The sequence below is a fragment of the Staurois parvus genome, unplaced genomic scaffold, assembly GCF_062004578.1.
Source record: "Staurois parvus isolate SC_StPar_1 unplaced genomic scaffold, SC_StPar_1.0 ptg001432l, whole genome shotgun sequence".
Lineage (NCBI taxonomy): Eukaryota > Metazoa > Chordata > Amphibia > Anura > Ranidae > Staurois > Staurois parvus.
In genome coordinates this window covers 6,136,811-6,157,082 of record NW_028319228.1, presented here as the reverse complement: position 1 = coordinate 6,157,082, position 20,272 = coordinate 6,136,811, and the positions used below count along the sequence as shown (strand labels likewise).

The 20,272-nt window shown below is 43.9% G+C and overlaps 1 protein-coding gene across 1 annotated transcript in view; it reads left to right on the top strand.

The window, feature by feature from the left end:
• SLC35D2 (solute carrier family 35 member D2) overlaps nucleotides 1–20,272 on the top strand; it is a 103,147-nt gene that overhangs the window by 73,802 nt on the left and 9,073 nt on the right. The window contains exons 10-11 of the mRNA XM_089662140.1: nucleotides 11,270–11,348; nucleotides 12,803–12,885. Coding sequence (XP_089518266.1) covers nucleotides 11,270–11,348; nucleotides 12,803–12,885 — 162 coding nt within the window. The remainder of the gene's footprint in view (nucleotides 1–11,269; nucleotides 11,349–12,802; nucleotides 12,886–20,272) is intronic.

The window sequence follows — 20,272 nt, the reverse complement described above, 5'->3', positions numbered from 1 at the left end:
TCAATCTGTAGATGAAGCCAGTTAAAGCAACCTGACAAGTAAAGAAGTTTGTTTTTTAGTGTTTTTTAATTAAATGTCCCTCTGTTTAACCCCTTATTAACCCTTAGTTTACTCTAATTAGCCCTAAATAACTCATTCTCCTCTAGTCAAATATAATTTCTCTGCTGATTTTTTTTTTTTTTGTGTGTGTTTCTTTTTTTGATAAAGCAGTTGGCCAGTCAAAATGTAAAAAAAATAAGTCTGCAACTACAAAAAAAAGCTATTAAAAAAAGACACTCACCTGTCACTCGATCCAGTGGTGTACTCACCAGCCATCCTGTGTCCCTGGTGCTGGCGTCTCAAGTGGGGGCATGCGCGAGTAGCGCTGTGCCTTGTGAATGATCCCATAGTCTTCTGGGACCTGTCACATGTCTTTTGAAGACTGCGGGGGTGGGAGGGGGGGGACAACTTCCGCTTCCGATTGCCTATGTGATCACAGCGAACGTGGGAGCGGGGACCTGTCAAAATTGGGTACCTGCTGCCCCCTGCCCTGCTCTCCAGAGGTGTCAATCCTTAACGGGAAGGTTTCCCTCTTTTGGGTGGAGCTCCGCTTCAACTAATAAAATGTAAACTTTTTTGTTTTTGTTAATATTTGTACACCTTTAATATATATTTACACATATCACATTGAAAAAAGTGTAAAGAAAAGCAAACTTCATTTGCAAGTAACATTTGCAGTGCTTTGCACAGGGATCCATAATTTTAGTATCATTTTAAACATAACAAATTACAGAATAAAAAGCACACTTTTTATGTGCAGTAACTAGAGATGAGCGAATCGAAGTAGGCGAAGTGGAATTCGTTTCGAATCTGTCATTCAACAGAGGCAGACCTGGCTGTATTCAGGGAGAGAGTTAGGGACAGAGAAACGTTACTTAGGGACACAGAAACGTTAGGTAGGGCCACAGAATCGTTACTTAGGGCCACAGAAACGTTACTTAGGGCCACAGAAACGTTACTTAGGGCCACAGAAACGTTACTTAGGGCCACAGAATCGTTAGTTAGGGCCACAGAAACGTTACTTAGGGACACAGAATTGTTACTCAGGGACAGACAGAATTGTTACAGAGGGATACAGAATTGTTGTTACTGAGGGCCACAGAATTGTTACTCAGGGACAGACACAGAATTGTTACTGAGGGACACAGATTTGTTACTGAGGGCCACAGAATCGTTACTTAGGGCCACAGAATCGTTACTTAGGGCCACAGAAACATTACTTAGGGCCACAGAAACGTTACTTAGGGCCACAGAATTGTTACTTAGGGACAGTCACAGAATTGTTATTGAGGCACACAGAATTGTTACTGAGGGCCACAGAACCGTTACTTAGGGCCACAGAAACGTTACTTAGGGCCACAGAATTGTTACTTAGGGACAGACACAGAATTGTTACTGAGGGACACAGATTTGTTACTGAGGGCCACAGAAACGTTACTTAGGGCCACAGAATCGTTACTTAGGGCCACAGAATCGTTACTTAGGGCCACAGAAACGTTACTTAGGGCCACAGAATTGTTACTTAGGGACAGACACAGAATTGTTACTGAGGGCCACAGAATTGTTACTGAGGGCCACAGAACCGTTACTTAGGGCCACAGAACCGTTACTTAGGGCCACAGAACCGTTACTTAGGGCCACAGAAACGTTACTTAGGGCCACAGAATTGTTACTTAGGGACAGACACAGAATTGTTACTGAGGGCCACAGAATTGTTACTGAGGGCCACAGAACCGTTACTTAGGGCCACAGAACCGTTACTTAGGGCCACAGAACCGTTACTTAGGGCCACAGAAACGTTACTTAGGGCCACAGAATTGTTACTTAGGGACAGACACAGAATTGTTACTGAGGGCCACAGAATTGTTACTGAGGGCCACAGAATTGTTACTGAGGGCCACAGAACTGTTACTTAGGGCCACAGAAACGTTACTTAGGGCCACAGAAACGTTACTTAGGGCCACAGAATCGTTACTTAGGGACACAGAAACGTTACTTAGGGCCACAGAAACTTTACTTAGGGCCACAGAATTGTTACTTAGGGACAGACACAGAATTGTTACTGAGGGACACAGAATTGTTACTGAGGGCCACAGAACCGTTATTTAGGGCCACAGAAACGTTACTTAGGGCCACAGAATTGTTACTCAGGGACAGACACAGAATTGTTACTGAGGGACACAGAATTGTTACTGAGGGACACAGAACCGTTACTTAGGGCCACAGAACCATTACTTAGGGCCACAGAAACGTTACTTAGGGCCACAGAAACGTTACTTAGGGCCACAGAAACGTTACTTAGGGCCACAGAATCGTTACTTAGGGCCACAGAATCGTTACTTAGGGCCACAGAAACGTTACTTAGGGCCACAGAAACGTTACTCAGGGACACAGAATTGTTACTGAGGGACAGACACAGAATTGTTACTGAGGGACACAGAATTGTTACTGAGGGACACAGAATTGTTACTGAGGGACACAGAATTGTTACTGGGGGACACAGAATTGTTACTTAGGGCCACAGAAACGTTACTCAGGGACACAGAATTGTTAATCAGGGACAGACACAGAATTCTTACTGAGGGACAGACACAGAATTCTTACTGAGGGACAGACACAGAATTCTTACTGAGGGACACAGAATTCTTACTGAGGGACACAGAATTGTTACTGAGGGACACAGAATTGTTACTGAGGGACACAGAATTGTTACTGAGGGACACAGAATTGTTACTGAGGGACAGACACAGAATTGTTACTGAGGGACACAGAATTGTTACTGAGGGACACAGAATTGTTACTGAGGGACACAGAATTGTTACTGAGGGACACAGAATTGTTACTGAGGGACACAGAATTGTTACTGAGGGACACAGAAACGTTACTCAGGGACACAGAATTGTTACTCAGAGACAGACACAGAATTGTTACTCAGGGACACAGAATCGTTTAATTAAAGAGTATGTCAGACAACATGCAGAGGAGTGGCAGAGGAGGCAATGTTTTAGGAGCGAGCAGACGTGGCAGCAGAGGAAGGGGTCGAGGCAGCACTATTCGCAGCCAGAGGCCAGTGCTCCCGGTGTCATCCAGTACAGTGAGGAAGAGCTAACAGAGGGCGGTCAGGAACGGGGGGAGACATCCGCCTCTTCAGCAGCCAGGCAAAGAAGTAGTGGCAAGGAGAGTGGCTCGGTAGCCGGTCTAGAGACAGGTCTGTCTCCTGACCCACACGCAGCCGAGGGGGCTAGTAGTGAGGCGGAGACCCTAATTGATGATGATGAGGCTGATCGCACTTGGCAGCCTCGTCGTCATCAGGCTATTGCTTCCGCATCATCAGGAGAAGAGGGTGGCAGCTTGGCAGCAAGCAAAACAGTCGGTGGGTTGTCTCCATCGCCACACTCTGCCATGTGCCACTTTCAGGTCTCCTCACACACTGCTGGTGTGTTCCATTTTTTGTCATAGGGTGCTGGCAGATTACGGGCCTCCCATAGCTGCTGCCAGGCCCCTAATCTGCCATGGGCCCCTGTACCGCCTCCTCATGCTGCTGCCAGGTCCACAGTGTCTCATGCCATGTGCCACTTTCAGGTCTCCTCACACTGCTGGTGTGTTAAATTTTTTGTCATAGGGTGCTGGCAGATTACGGGCCTCCCATAGCTGCTGCCAGGCCCCTAATCTGCCATGGGCCCCTATACCGCCTCCTCATGCTGCTGCCAGGTCCAGAGTGTCTCATGGGTCCCTGTACGGCCTCCCATTGCTGCTGTCTCCATCGCCACACTCTGCCATGTGCCACTTTCAGGTCTCCTCACACTGCTGGTGTGTTTCATTTTTTGTCATAGGGTGCTGGCAGATTACGGGCCTCCCATAGCTGCTGCCAGGCCCCTAATCTGCCATGGGCCCCTATACCGCCTCCTCATGCTGCTGCCAAGTCCAGAGTCTCTCATGGGTCCCTGTACGGCCTCCCATTGCTGCTGTCTCCATCGCCACACTCTGCCATGTGCCACTTTCAGGTCTCCTCACACTGCTGGTGTGTTCCATTTTTTGTCATAGGGTGCTGGCAGATTACGGGCCTCCCATAGCTGCTGCCAGGCCCCTAATCTGCCATGGGCCCCTGTACCGCCTCCTTATGCTGCTGCCAGGTCCACAGTGTCTCATGCCATGTGCCTTTTTCAGGTCTCCTCACACTGCTGGTGTGTTCAATTTTTTGTCATAGGGTGCTGGCAGATTACGGGCCTCCCATAGCTGCTGCCAGGCCCCTAATCTGCCATGGGCCCCTGTACCACCTCCTCATGCTGCTGCCAGGTCCAGAGTCTCTCATGGGTCCCTGTACGGCCTCCCATTGCTGCTGTCTCCATCGCCACACTCTGCCATGTGCCACTTTCAGGTCTCCTCACACACTGCTGGTGTGTTCCATTTTTTGTCATAGGGTGCTGGCAGATTACGGGCCTCCCATAGCTGCTGCCAGGCCCGTAATCTGCCATGGGCCCCTGTACCGCCTCCTCATGCTGCTGCCAGGTCCAGGCGAACGTAGTCACACAGGGGAGGAACTTCTCAGTGTAATGAACAGAGAAATCGACAGATGGCTGTCTCCGCGCAAACTGAAAATCGGAACCATGTTGACCGACAACGGAAAGAACATGGTGTCTGCTCTGCGTCAAGGAAGGTTGTGTCATGCGCCATGCATGGCTCACGTGTTCAATCTGGTTGTCAAGCGGTTCCTAAAATCCACCATCCCACTGCTTAAAATGTCACGTAAACTTTGCATGCATTTCAGCCATTCCTACACCGCAAAGCACACCCTCCTTGAGCTGCAGCGGCAGAACGGAATTCCACAGCATCGCCTGATCTGCGACGTTGCAACAAGGTGGAATTCAACCCTACACATGGTAGACCGCCTTTACGAACAGCGAAAGGCCATCACCGATTTCCTGATGTTACAAGCGGATAAAGGTACTCCCCTGTGTAACTTCGATGTCAGCCATTGGCAGCTCATGCGTGACACCTGCCGCTTGCTCAGGCCCTTTGAGGAGGCCACGCTATTCGTGAGTCGGCAGGACTATGGGATGAACGACGTCATTCCTCTGTTGCACGTCCTGGAACAAATGCTGTTAACAATGGCTGGTCAGGGTGCGGTAGACGTGGCGCACAGATCTCAACGCCACATGACCCCTGTGGGGGCAGGACAGGAAGAAGAGGAGGAGGAGGTAGAGGACGACATTTGTGCTCAGGAATTATTGAGTGAAATGGGTGGTTTTTCCACTCAGCGGACAGGAGTGGAGGAGCAGGAGCATCTGGTAGAGGAGGAGGAGGCAGAGGACCCAGATGCACCGTGGCAGTATGCTGTGGAGATGGAGGCAGGGAGTCCCTCGCATTCCTTGGCACAAATGGCCCATAGCATGCTCGGTTGCTTGCGTAGCGACAGCCGAATAATAACCATCAGACAGAGGGATGACTTTTGGCTGTCCACCTTGTTGGACCCTCGCTACCGTTCAAAAATGGTGGCCTTTTTCACACCTGCTGAGAGGGAGGCCAAAATAACGTACTATAAAAACCACCTATGTAGTCAGTTGGTCTCTGCCTTTGTGCGCCAACGTTCATCCTCAGACACTGTGGGCCCTGTGCGCTCGCGTTCCGCTGCCATGGCAGCAAAGGAGGGGTGGGGTGGTAGCAGTGGCAGCTCCACCAGCAGCGGCTGCCTCAGTCTGCAGTCGATGATGAGTAGCTTTCTTCACCAGCGCAGTGAGGAAACTACTAACCAGCCGCAGCAGCAGCAGCAGCATCAGGTGGACCTGGAGCAGGACCTCAAACAACAGGCTTGGGCCTACTTGGACAGCACCCTGCCAACCGAGGTAGACAATCCCCTTGACTACTGGGCAACGAAACTTGACCTTTGGCCCCAACTAGCTGAATTTGCCCTTGAAAGGCTGTCATGCCCGGCCAGTAGCGTGGCATCGGAGCGCGTGTTTAGTGCGGCAGGAGGTATTGTAACTCCGCGGAGCACACGACTGTCCACCCAAAGTGTGGAGAGACTCACGTTTGTGAAAATGAATCAGGCGTGGATTAGTCTGGATTTCAAACCACCAGTTCCTGACACAACTGACTAAATCCGCCATGAATCATGCCCCAAACATGTGCCACTTTCAGGTCTCCTCACACTGCTGGTGTGTTCCATTTTTTGTCATAGGGTGCTGGCAGATTACGGGCCTCCCATAGCTGCTGCCAGGCCCCTAATCTGCCATGCCATGGGCCCCTGTACCACCTCCTCATGCTGCTGCCAGGTCCACAGTGTCTCATGCCATGTGCCACTTTCAGGTCTCCTCACACTGCTGGTGTGTTCCATTTTTTGTCATAGGGTGCTGGCAGATTACGGGCCTCCTATAGCTGCTGCCAGGCCCCTAATCTGCCATGGGCCCCTATACCGCCTCCTCATGCTGCTGCCAAGTCCAGAGTCTCTCATGGGTCCCTGTACGGCCTCCCATTGCTGCTGTCTCCATCGCCACACTCTGCCATGTGCCACTTTCATGTCTCCTCACACTGCTGGTGTGTTCCATTTTTTGTCATAGGGTGCTGGCAGATTACGGGCCTCCCATAGCTGCTGCCAGGCCCCGAATCTGCCATGGGCCCCTATACCGCCTCCTCATGCTGCTGCCAGGTCCAGAGTCTCTCATGGGTCCCTGTACGGCCTCCCATTGCTGCTGTCTCCATCGCCACACTCTGCCATGTGCCACTTTCAGATCTCCTCACACTGCTGGTGTGTTAAATTTTTTGTCATAGGATGCTGGCAGATTACGGGCCTCCCATTGCTGCTGCCAGGCCCGTAATCTGCCATGGGCCCCCGTACCGACTCCTCATGCTGTGACGTTGCAACAAGGTGGAATTCAACCCTACATATGTTAGACCGCCTTTACGAACAGCGAAAGGCCATCACAGATTTCCTGATGTTAAAAGCGGATAAAGGTACTCCTTGTGTAACTTAGATGTCAGCCATTGGCAGCTCATGCGTGACACCTGCGCTTGCTCAGGCCCTTTGAGGAGGCCACGCTATTCGTGAGTCGGCAGGACTATGGGATGAACGACGTCATTCCTCTGTTGCATGTCCTGGAACAAATGCTGTTAACAATGGCTGGTCAGGGTGCGGTAGACGTGGCGCACAGATCTCAACGCCACATGACCCCTGTGGGGGCAGGACAGGAAGAAGAGGAGGAGGTAGAGGAGGACATTGGTGCTCAGGAATTATTGAGTGAAATGGGTGGTTTTTCCACTCAGCGGACAGGAGTGGAGGAGCAGGAGCATCTGGTAGAGGAGGAGGAGACAGAGGACCCAGACGCACCGTGGCAGTATGCTGTGGAGATGGAGGCAGGGAGTCCCTCGCATTCCTTGGCACAAATGGCCCATAGCATGCTCGCTTGCTTGCGTAGCGACAGCCGAATAATAACCATCAGACAGAGGGATGACTTTTGGCTGTCTACCTTGTTGGACCCTCGCTACCGTTCAAAAATGGTGGCCTTTTTCACACCTGCTGAGAGGGAGGCCAAAATAACGTACTATAAAAACCACCTATGTAGTCAGCTGGTCTCTGCCTTTCTGCGCCAACGTCCATCCTCAGACACTGTGGGCCCTGTGCGCTCGCGTTCCGCTGCCATGGCAGCAGGGGAGGGGTGGGGTGGTAGGAGCAGTGGCAGCTCCACCAGCAGCGGCTGCCTCAGTCTGCAGTCGATGATGAGTAGCTTTCTTCACCAGCGCAGTGAGGAAACTACTAACCAGCCGCAGCAGCAGCAGCATCAGGTGGACCTGGAGCAGGACCTCAAACAACAGGCTTGGGCCTACTTGGACAGCACCCTGCCAACCGAGGTAGACAATCCCCTTGACTACTGGGCAACGAAACTTGACCTTTGGCCCCAATTAGCTGAATTTGCCCTTGAAAGGCTGTCATGCCCGGCCAGTAGCGTGGCATCGGAGCGCGTGTTTAGTGCGGCAGGAGGTATTGTAACTCCGCGGAGGACACGACTGTCCACCCAAAGTGTGGAGAGACTCACGTTTGTGAAAATGAATCAGGCGTGGATTAGTCTGGATTTCAAACCACCAGTTCCTGACACAACTGACTAAATCCGCCATGAATCATGCCCCAAACATGTGCCACTTTCAGGTCTCCTCACACTGCTGGTGTGTTCCATTTTTTGTCATAGGGTGCTGGCAGATTACGGGCCTCCCATAGCTGCTGCCAGGCCCCTAATCTGCCATGGGCCCCTATACCGCCTCCTCATGCTGCTGCCAAGTCCAGAGTCTCTCATGGGTCCCTGTACGGCCTCCCATTGCTGCTGTCTCCATCGCCACACTCTGCCATGTGCCACTTTCAGGTCTCCTCACACTGCTGGTGTGTTCCATTTTTTGTCATAGGGTGCTGGCAGATTACGGGCCTCCCATAGCTGCTGCCAGGCCCCTAATCTGCCATGGGCCCCCGTACCGACTCCTCATGCTGCTGCCAGGCCCGTAATCTGTCATGGGCCCCTGTTGTCGCTTGTTGGCATATTCCGCTCGTTCAGATGCTCCTTCTCCTGCTACTCCTCTTCACGGATTCCGTCAGCAGTCTTTCTTGGAATCCGTTTCCAAGAGACAACAGTTTGCGAGCACGCACCCGACGGTGCAGAAGCTGAACGTCCTCCTGTCCAAGTTGCTGCTGCCAGGCTCGTAATCTGTCATGCGCCCCTGTACCGCCTCCTCATGCTGCTGCCAGGTCCAGAGTGTGTCATGGGCCCCCGTACCGACTCCTCATGCTGCTGCCAGGCCCGTAATTTGTCATGGGCCCCTGTACCGCCTCCTCATGCTGCTGCCAGGTCCAGAGTGTGTCATGGGTCCCTGTACGGCCTCCCATTGCTGCTGTCTCCATCGCCACACTCTGCCATGTGCCACTTTCAGGTCTCCTCACACTGCTGGTGGTTTCCATTTTTGTCATAGGGTGCTGTATGGCCTCCCATTGCTGCTGCCTCCACCACCACACTGTGGCTCCACACTCTGGTTTTGGCCCCGTGACTGCCCAAATGAGTGAAGTGTGCGGTGATTCTAAGATCGACGGCACTCATCTGCATGTCATACTGACTGACAGTATTATTTCTCTTCCCCAGCAGACTCCAAGGGCATTTAAATTAAAGGTACAGTGTTCTGCACTAATATAAAGGCTCTCTGAAGCCTAGAAACACCCTTTTATAAGTTAAATTCGCAGCGAATATATTCGACTCGAATCGAAATTTTTCCACGAATTCGCCGAATCAGTCGAATCGAATTTTTGAATACTTCGCTCATCTCTAGCAGTAACACTTATATTTAAACTAACCTTGCTCAAAAAATTAAAAGTGCGTTTTTAGTTTTGATATGTTTAACTGTCTAAAGATTGTAAAAGAAAATCATTATTGCAAGACAATATTCATGAAAAGAAAGTCTGTAATTAAAAAAACTATATATGTATTACATTGTAAGCAATGACAAAATTATCTCCGGATAAACAGGTCCATATCACAAATGTAAAAATTGCACTGGTCCATTAGGGGTGAAGAGATGTGAGAGGCGAAGTGGTTAATTTACAGCATTTTTCACATCTGCCTAAAACTTTTGCACAGTAATGTATATAATGTTAAGGGAAGCCTGCTCCTTTTTGAAATCTATTTTTCACTTTTCTTATAAAACTAACCAAGGCAATATCTGTGCATATTCATAAAATATCTTATTTGGCCTGAAAGTGGTAATAAACTCAAAAGAAAACCTTTATGATTTTGCAGCGTACCAGTGCTTAGATGGGATGGCTGCATTTGTTTTCTTTCTTAGGCTTTCTTTTACTTTCATTTCATCTAGCCTGTAAGACTGTTTTCAGCAGAACAAGTTGTCCTGAAGATGTAGGTGTTAGAGGGCTGACACAAAGCATTTAACGCTTGACAGGGGTGCATACAATGTTCAAAGGAACAAAACTGTTGTAAGTGTGAGCTGGAGTTTGGCTTCAGTGTGTTAGTGTATGTAAATCTGTTAGTACATCTAACACTACCCTCCTCCCAGACTAACAATGGTGATGTCCAAAGGCGTCTCTTGTTGCTTCATTTAAGACTGTAGACCCTCTAATACAGGAAGTGTTACTGGCCAGATCACTAGGTGAAAACAGAGGGGGGAAAAAAAGGCTAAAAAAGATAACTAAGAAAAATTAATAATAGCGCCTATGGTCAAAATTATATAACTTACTAATAGTGTACCAGCTGCAAAAAATCACCATATATAAAGTGTACCAATAAATAAATAATTTGCGCTAGTAAATGTGTATAAAAAGAAATCATCAAATCATAAGTCCAGAAAAAAAAATATATATGCCAATACCACAAAAAAAAAAAAAATTAAAAAAACTTTTAAGTGCAAAAAACTTTTGTGCAAAAAAAGTGTCTAAATATGAAAAATTTTCACCAAAAAACCTTGATAATATAATGGCAGATCATCCATAAATATATCTTCAGAAACGGAAACTCTGCAACACATCGATCCTCATCGATCGAAATAACAGGATGAAAAACTTTGAAGGTGGTCCTTTATCTATTGGAGAAGTGGATTTTCGATTAACTACAAACGTATCCATGGGGGGAAATGCCAAGCACTCAAGAAAAACAGAAAGACTTCATGGTGCAATATTATAAAAACCAATTCCTTTATTAGGTACTCATTGCACTTACTCAAGAGGTGTCCCAGCCGACACCAGCATCAACAGCATAACAGCAATCACATAAACGAGCCTGGCTACTCAGCACATGCGCAGTAGCTGGCAGCCAAAAACGTAATGATGTCACATCAATCAAGCTCCGCCCTACGCGTTTCATCATCGACGTCCTCACGGAGCGATAAAAAAGATAACTAATGCAGCCACCGCATCCATTGCTAGAGAAGATGCAATATATTTGCCAGATATTCCTTGGAGCATTTGAAAAAAATGTCCAGTGTGCATGAGGCCTTACCCAAAAAAGGGAAAAAAAAAATCACAGGTTAATCTGTTAGGTAAAATGGACAAAGGACATATTGGCAGTGGTTGAAAGAGAAGTAAACCACATAAAGGTCCCTTCCTATCATTTGGCTTGGTTGCAGCTGTAGCAAAGATTACCTGTGTTCCTATGCCAATCTATGACTAAGGGGTAGGGGATGCGGGAGACATGTTCATTTGCATCCAAATATTGTTTTGATAATTTTTTGTGTTTTTTTTTTTTTTCTTCAGATTTTTACTGATATATGCAATAGTGCTCTGCAGTTACTACAACTCAGCTCTTACCACTACAGTAATTGGCGCACTCAAGGTAACTGAGATTTGCTTTTGTAAGTCTAAGTATTCTTCATAGATGTTTACAGGGTATTTCACTTTTTAATTTTTTATTTTTAGTTAATTAAGATAAAAGTAAATTATTATTTATTTATTTTTTTTAATTACTATTTAACCTTAGCATTTGCAAAAGGTGCACATTGTAGGACCTGTGGCCAGTGTTGGGTCACTGATCTATTTTCTTTAACCATGTAGCCAAATTAAGCATATAATTTAATTTGTCCCAGCAGGACAATTATCAGTGTAATGTGCTTTCTGATTACTTACTTTGTCTTTCCCATATTGACGATGATGCTGAGTGCAATGTAATTTATTTCTCCCTGGCCTCCTCTAGGAACAGCTATCAGCCAGTGCAGTTAGTGGCTTATTTGACTATGTCCACTTAAAGGATATCTAAACTTTTTTTTGGGGGGGAGGGGGGAGGTTTCTTGTCATCTGTGTCATTAGAGAGATTTCCCTTCATTTCCTGGCCCACAGATGGATGTGATGGAAATGCATTCTTAGACAGTCATTCCTGGAACATATATCTCCATTAGAACATTTCCCCTTTCTTGCCATTCTGGTGACAACTCAAAATGTTTGGTTTTCCATCACTTTGACTCCCAGATACAGTGGTCATAAAGACAAATAGAGGGTGTGACTCTCCCAAATGGGCACACAGACAGCAAAAAAAAAATCTTACTGGGGTTACAACCTTTTCATACACTTTCTTAACCGCTTCCCGACTGCTACGGTACTCACAAGACTGTTCTCTACATATAAATTTTTGTGATTCTCCTCTCTATTCCCATCTAGGCTTCAGCTTTCCCCCAAAGTAGGGAAGGCATAAATGCACACTCCCTACAGCTTTTTTTCCTTTCCTTCACTCATCACTGCTTCCTTAAATATCCTGATCCTACCTCACTGGAATGTGAAGGGCCAAACCACTAAAACCGGAGTCCTAACTAACAAGGGATTCACCCTGCTAAGGGGCTACTATAAGATGACTAATGGTTGGCATGCCCAAACACAAACAGGCCAAGAACAAGTAAAAGCTGCATGGATGTAGTTTTTCAGCTGCAAGACACCGTTCATTTGGTTTCCAGCTGTCTACTTCACACATTCTCAGGAGCACAGGTTCAGCACAAAGTATATTTTAAGAGTCTTGTACAGATACGTATCTGTGAAGGTATGGTTAAGAATTGAAAGTAAATTTGTTGCTAAGATAAATGTAAGTTGGATGCACATCAAGCCCTTCCAGTTGAATGCATGCCAGGCATCTCCAATAGGTTGCATGTCAATGATTGGGTAGGTTGCATGTCAATGATTGCAAGTACAGTTGCTCTGAGGGCACTTTGTAAAGTGCAGTCTTTTTTGCCTTTAGTAAATCAACCCCATTGTCTTGCTAATGTAACGTTTACATTTTCCTCTTTTTTTTTTTTTAACCCTTAGAATGTATCTGTTGCCTACATCGGGATTTTTATGGGTGGAGATTACAGTTTCTCCTGGTTAAATTTTTTAGGTTTAAATATTTGGTAAGTACACACTGAAACATGTTTACATTATTTTAGAATTTCTGTGTACTAAATGTTGCAGTGTTGGACAATTCCACAAAAGCTATGAAGCCCATGAACATAAAAATATCACCCTGGTACCTATGTTTTAGCCTTTAGTGCTGTTGTCAAGAGAAATACTTACCCAGCTTAAAAGATATAATTTTATACAACTTAGTGTCTAAAATGATTTGTATCAAACTGCTAAATACAATTGTGTATATATATTGTTTTTACAGAAGAGGTTGGTTTATTTATTATTTATGTATTACAGGTGCTTTATATAGTGCCGTCAATTTACGCAGCGCTTTACATATTGTATATTCACGTCAGTCCCTAACCCTCAAGGGGCGTACAATCTTACATTCATATATACACATACAAGGCCAATTTAGACAGGAGCCAATTACCCTACCAGTATGTCTTTGGAGTGTGGATGGAGCTTCCTGGCTGGCACATGTCTTCTGTTTAGAGGTCTTGCATTTTGAAACTCATGCTCTTCCCCTACTCTCCAAATGAGATAGAAGGGGCTGTTTGTTGGGCCAGGTTGCTCTTTATTTACTGCAAGCAGCCTGAAACAGAAACCTCCCACTGGGATCTCTGTTAGAGAATAGAGGCTGGCCTCAACTGTCAGCTTCAGGATCCTTGATGTGTAACATCCTATACTGACACACTGGCAGTTTTCTGCTAACAATAACTATTTATTGAATCCTTTAGGCATTCTAGTAGTACTGTTATCCATGAAAACTGATCTGCATTGAAATATTATCTAAAAAAATAAAGGTCATTTCACACCTGAATCGAATAGGAACGCAGTCTTCATCTGCAATTTCAGTGTGGTATGATTTTCAGCCCATTTATTTGAATGGCCTGAAATCATACAGGATCACACCAAAAGCAGTGATTCACTGCTTTTATAAACACATTGCAACCAAATTGCACGAGGTACCATATGATCTTATGCTGGCAAATGCACTGGGTTTGGAGTGTTGTTAGGAATACATTGACTCTCACAATAGATTGCACACCCAGTGCATTTGGTTTCCATTCTGGTGTGAACGGGCCCCAAGTGTACTTTATTTATAGACATTACTAAGGAGCTGTCACTTCATGATGAGGAATTTCCTCAACAGGGACAAAGACAAAACACATTTTTAGTAGGAGAAGGATAGAAGCTTTAACAATAGTTTTACTGCTATCCATGCTTTCCTGTCCTGGTGCAAACTACATGTTCTATTTCTGGTAAGGGACAGAAATTGATGAAAAACCTCACCAATGGGGGGTCACACATAGAAGAAAAATCCTGGAGAAATGTATATTGCAATCTTTTATTCTTTTTTTTTTGTTAAACAGAAAATAAACTTGAATACAATTATAAGCATAGCCCCTCAAGAAGGGGATAATTAACAGATCAGAACTAATAGAAATTCAGATATAAATCACCATAGGATGATTAGTAGGATTTAACATTATCGCGTACAAAAGTAGGCATTATCGATATCCACAATAATGATACAACAACTTGGAGAAATTTAAACTCTTCTTTACTCTACACAAAGCAAAAATAATGTTAGAGGTAATCGATGGTGAAGCAATAGTACGTTTGACAACCCAGAGTATCAACAATTGTCAACTGTGGCAGCTTCTATATTTCTCTACTGACAAGTTCCCATTAACAGCATCAAAATGAATGGTCTATAGCAATATTCTGTATTTCCTTCCCTTCATAGATTCTGTGGAAATTTTAACAGACATAAAAACCAATGGTGGATTGGTGTCTGCATTCCTAGTTTTGAAAAACAAAGTAGATTAGATATGAAGAATCTATTTTCAACATTTTTTTATCCTTTTTGTTTGCAGGACAACGTTAGACTGTTTGGTTCATAAATGTCTCTAAAGCTAGCATTGCTTTCTCTTCTGAAGACTGTCTAACCTGCTTACCTTTTAACAGACATAAAAACCAATGGTGGATTGGTGTCTGCATTCCTAGTTTTGAAAAACAAAGTAGATTAGATTTGAAGAATCTATTTTCAACATTTTTTATCCTTTTATGGCATTAACATTCATCAATATGTTTACATCTCATGTTAAAACAATTTTAACACTGGACATTTCACAAAACTTGGCAGCAGAGTGATAACATTTTCATAGCCCATTGCTGGGTTCTGACATATATCTTAAAAACTGCTACTCCATAGTTTACATTGTCTGCCCTGTTTAATTCTAAAGAAATGCATTTATCACAAAACCGTAAGTACTGTTATTAAAACCGAAATAACTGAAATTTCTGTTCAGTGTTAAGAGACGTGTTCTGTAATTTAAGCTATAGAATGTACATTCACTAACCTGGAACAGCACTCCAGAATGGTAAATAGATGCAGGCATCTGAGGTTTACTTTGACTTCTTCACACCCAATGCAGCCCTGATGATGCAGTGTGTAACTGTTGGTGTCATCGTTAGCATTCCTCAGGACCTTGTCATATTGTTTTTATGTTACTAGAGTCCCTTTTTACTGGCATTTGGGAATAATACATACTTTAATAAAGAACTATGGACTTTTAGCCTTGGTTCACACCTATGCATTTTTAGTCCGTTTTGCAGAAACGCACTACAGTCCATTTAATATGGTTTCCTATGGCTCTAGTGCAAATATGTGCGTTTTGAGTCATTTTTTTTTTTTAAAGGTTCAGGACTTTTTTTTCCACAGCAGATTGCATTTTGCATATAATAGACTTCAATGGACCCACACCAAAATGCAAGTGTTGCATTTCTGATGTGTTTTGCGTTGGGTTTTTTTTTTTCGCTAATAGGAAAGTATGACGGTTTTGTTCATGCAGTGTGACTTTGATGCTACGTGACTGCCAGTGCATGTAAAGTTGCATCAAAGTCACATCAAAGTAGCACAGGGACATGTTAGGGTTAAGGGCTAGGGTTAAATGTTAGGTTTAAGAGTTATGGATAGGGTTAGATGTTAGATGTTAGATGTAAGGGATAGGGATAGAGTTAGTTCAGGGATGTCAAACTGGTGGCCCTCCAGCTGTTGCGAAACTACAAGTCCCATCATCCCTCTGCCTTTGGGAGTCATGCTTGTAACTGTCAATCTTGCAGTGCCTCATGGGACTTGTAGTTTGGCAACAGCTGGAGGACCGCCAGTTTGACACCCATGGGTTAGATGTTAGGGTTAAGGGCTAGGGTTAAATGTTAGGGTTAAATGTTAGGCTTAGGGTTAAATGATAGGTTAAATGTTAGGGTTAAATCTCCTAGATTGTAAGCTCGAAAGAGCAGGGCCCTCGATCCCCTCATGTTTTGCATTGTATTGGTATTGTTCTGTCACATGTTCTGTTCCCCTCTGTAATGTACAGCGCTGAGCGAACTATTGGCGCTTTATAAATACTGTATAATAATAATAAATGTTAGGGCTAGGGTTAAATGTTGGGGTTAGGGTTAAATGATAGGGTTAAATGTTAGGGTTAGGGTTAAATGATAGGGTTAGGGTTAAATGCTAGGGTTAAATGTTGGGGTTAGGGTTAAATGTTAGGGTTAAATGTTGGGGTTATGGTTAGGGTTAGCAGTAATTGTTAGGGTTAGAACGCTAACCCTAGCAATTACCGCTAACCCTAATGTTTACAGCTAACCCAACCCTAGTCCTTTACCCTAATCCTAACTTTTCACTCGAACCCTAGCCCTAACATTTAACCCTAGCCCTTACCCTAACCTTCGACTTTAACCTTAATATTTAACCCTAATCCTAGTCTTTAACCCTAACCTTTAACCTTAACTCTAACATGTGACTTTGGACACATAATGGTGAAAAATGCAAATTCAGGGGGTGTGGTTATCAGCATTTTCACTGTTAATTCATAAACCTGTAGCTTGTCAATTAGCAACTGGCTACACCTGGCCTTGCCCACAGCTTTCTGAATTGGCAGCACTGCCTATGCTGCTGAACCCCTCTCACTATGAGTTGAAGTGTCTGGAAGATGGAGTGTGTGAGGCCCAAAAAGAAAATTTTGGCATTTTTGGTTTTAATACTGCTTTAGGAAACAGCTGATTGCCGTTTTAACTTATGAACCATCATTTAACCTGTCCTATCAACATGTGTATAAATCATCATAACTGGGAAGGGAAAGAAAAATAAAGCATGCAAAGAATAAAAATCTTGCAATGGTTTAGAGGTATCCATTTAATGTTTGCCATCACCAAACCTCACTATATGTGCTTTTGTTTGTATTTTTTTTAAAATAAGGGTGAATTTCCTTTTAAAAGCAGAACTTAACCTATCCTGAATTACCCCCCCCATGCCACCATTTTTTTCAGCAATCCTTGCGTGTGTGCAGATGCATTGCTGATGTTTTCCAGACATTTGGGAGCTGGAGGAGACCACTGGTAGATCTGAGCATACGCAGCAGATTTCTGGGCATGTGCACAAATGCTGCCAGCTTCTGGTGGAATGGCAATATAGAAACCAGTGGCATTTGTGTGCATGTGTGGGAATTCGCTGCATGTGGATAGATGAGCTTTTAGTAACCCATTGCCTCCTGGTATAGATGTGATGTAAAAGTCCCAGGAGGCAGTGGAGCCAGGCCTAGGCTGGGAACTCGGAAGTGCCACCTTGCAGCACAAAAAGAATAAAAATGGTAAAAAATAGAAAAAAATGTTCCAGCATCTGTGTAAGGAAGGGGGGGGCATAGAATAAGATGTTGGTTGTTTAGGACCAGTTCTGCTTTACAGTTAAAAAATGGGAACTGCTGAAAAACATGAACCTTGTTAGGCTTCATAGTCAAACCAAGGCTGATGTGTCTACCCCAAATGCCATTACCCAAAAGTTCACTACTCAAATGAGCAGCCCTCTTTTTATCCTCCTACAACCATCTGAAAAAACTCCCCCCACTACAAGACAAATAAACCTGTCTCCTGGTACCCCTGAAATTTTCTGCAGTCAGACCAGTACCTTCAGATAACTGATTGGCACAGGTTTTCCATATTTTGGATTTATTGTTGCCTACAATCATCTGGTCCTCATAAAATAGTCTTTTTTGTCAGAGAAACCCTTTAAAATAATTTTCATCTCCCAGTGAAAAAAGTATGATTATTCCTTTTATCATCCCTTGAGGGGCGCAGAAATTTGGAAAGCATGAGGTGGGGAGTTGAAGGTACACAGTGTCGGGAGCTCTGAGAGCTGGTTGGAGGGAAGGGTCACACTCCCCATTCACACAGCACACAGGGACTGAGCTGTGGCTGTCAATCATAGGCTGTGTCCTCCCCGTCACCATTTTTCTCTTGGTGTCAGGAAAACTGATTAAAACTGACTCATGGTGATAGCAGAGGAACAATGCAGCAGACCTAGTGCTCTGGTTCAAGACAAGTGCACACTATAGAGGGATATGCTTTGTTCATATTTCATGTCTGAGGTTTACAACCAATTGATTTGAAAGAGCTCTCACTTTTAGAAACAGTATATTGTGTCTGCAGTAGAGGAGTTGTACTCAACTGTCTTCAACTAATTAGAATTTGCCCTTATTTTAGCCAAGAAAAAACAGGATATTTAAACATATATATATATATATATATATATATATAAATATATATATATCATACATACACATTTTTGTTTTTTTTCCTTTTAATGGTTGAACAAGATGGACATGTCCTTTTTTTTTTTTTCTTCTCAATCAGACTAACTATGTAGCCATGTTACAAGTTATTCCTAATATTAAATTGTTTTATACATGTGTTTTATTTTAATACATGTTGTTAGGATCGTAATGTATTTCGATTGTGTGCATTTTTCTGCTGTTGAACTTGCATGAATGGTATTAAATTGGTATTTGGTTGCTTGTTTCTTTGTGTGTGTTTTACTTTCATTAAAATAGGGTATTTGTAGCACTTTGAAAAGGTACAAAAATTGAAATGTGTGACTACTTTGCAGTTTGTGTGCAGATGGAAACTTTTGAAACCGTAACATTTGTTTCACATTTTAGAAGGACAGTGCTTAATACAAAACACAATTTCATGATATAAACCAATGCCTAGGATGCAGTGATTAACCAGAACAAAATCAGTTAAGCGGCTGTTGTAATGTACTGTTAGTTTCTTTGCAGGAGACCTCTCTAAATTACATTAAAAATGTCATCATGGACTGCAGTGAATTATCTTAGAGCAGTTCAGATTGGGACACGAAAACTTTTAGTTCTAGCCCTCCAATGAACCCTTTAAGGCTCCAACGATCATCAGTTGTCATTTGTAAGTTTACACACCTACACAAAGCTGGTCAAGCATTTGGATCTTGATGGCTCTTTTTGGCAAAGAACAGTTCCCTCTTTCGAAATTCACTAAAGTCTAAAAGTGAGCGTCCCAATAACTGTTCTGTATGTTTATCACTGAAGTAGCCTCCCACCACTGAAATTAATACAGCCTGCAAAATGTAGAAAAGTGCATAGCGGCACATCTGATGTGAAAAAGCCTTTAATGGGAGGTACATGACTGAAGGGGTAAAAGTGTCTGGGTAAAAATGCCACGGGTATATAACTGGTGGTATGAAACATCTGCATCAACATTACTATGGCTTATTATAGGACTATTCATAGGGGTTTCAATTCTGGGAAATTCTGTCCCATCAGTTTGACTAAAGAAGCCATTTGTAGAAGTTGTGCTTGATTTATTACCAATTGATACACTTTTGTTAGATCATTTTAAGGTACACATAAGAAAATAAAATTCAGGACTTTCAAAGTATCATTATTATTCAAAAGAACAAATGATTCTTAAGATACTTTTTTCATGTATTACAAATGGTTAGAAACATAATTGAACTGTGTAGGAGTCAGCTTAAAACATAGAGCTTGCAGAAAAGTAGTCCCGATGCCAAAGTGCATTTAAAGCGGAACTACACTGCATCTGACCACCACAAACCAAAAACACTATTTAATTCATTTTTAATATTCAGATCAAACTTACTGATCCATCCATGTCTCCATGCTATATTTCGCTAAGAAATCACTTTGAAAAACATCCTTTAGCATGTCTGTCTGTAACCATCTTGATTAATGGCAGATGATTGATGTAGCATTTACTTACTGGAATCCATCTACCCTTAGCTCAGGTATGCAAACAGGAGGGTGTGCTTAGCTGAGACATGACTCCTGGGATGTATGACATCATGACAAGTTTAACTGAAGTTTAATACCAGTAAATGTGATCTACTTTCCCAACTACCTACTAATGCTAGCAGCATGAGGATTGAAAATAGTCAATGTTGATTGAGAGAATTAAATTCTGCTTTAAGGTTGTTCTGCAGTGTTTATTTGTCACTATTGAATCAAACAAAAAGCAAAAGAGTTTCCCCTGCAAGGGTCTTTGTCAATGCTA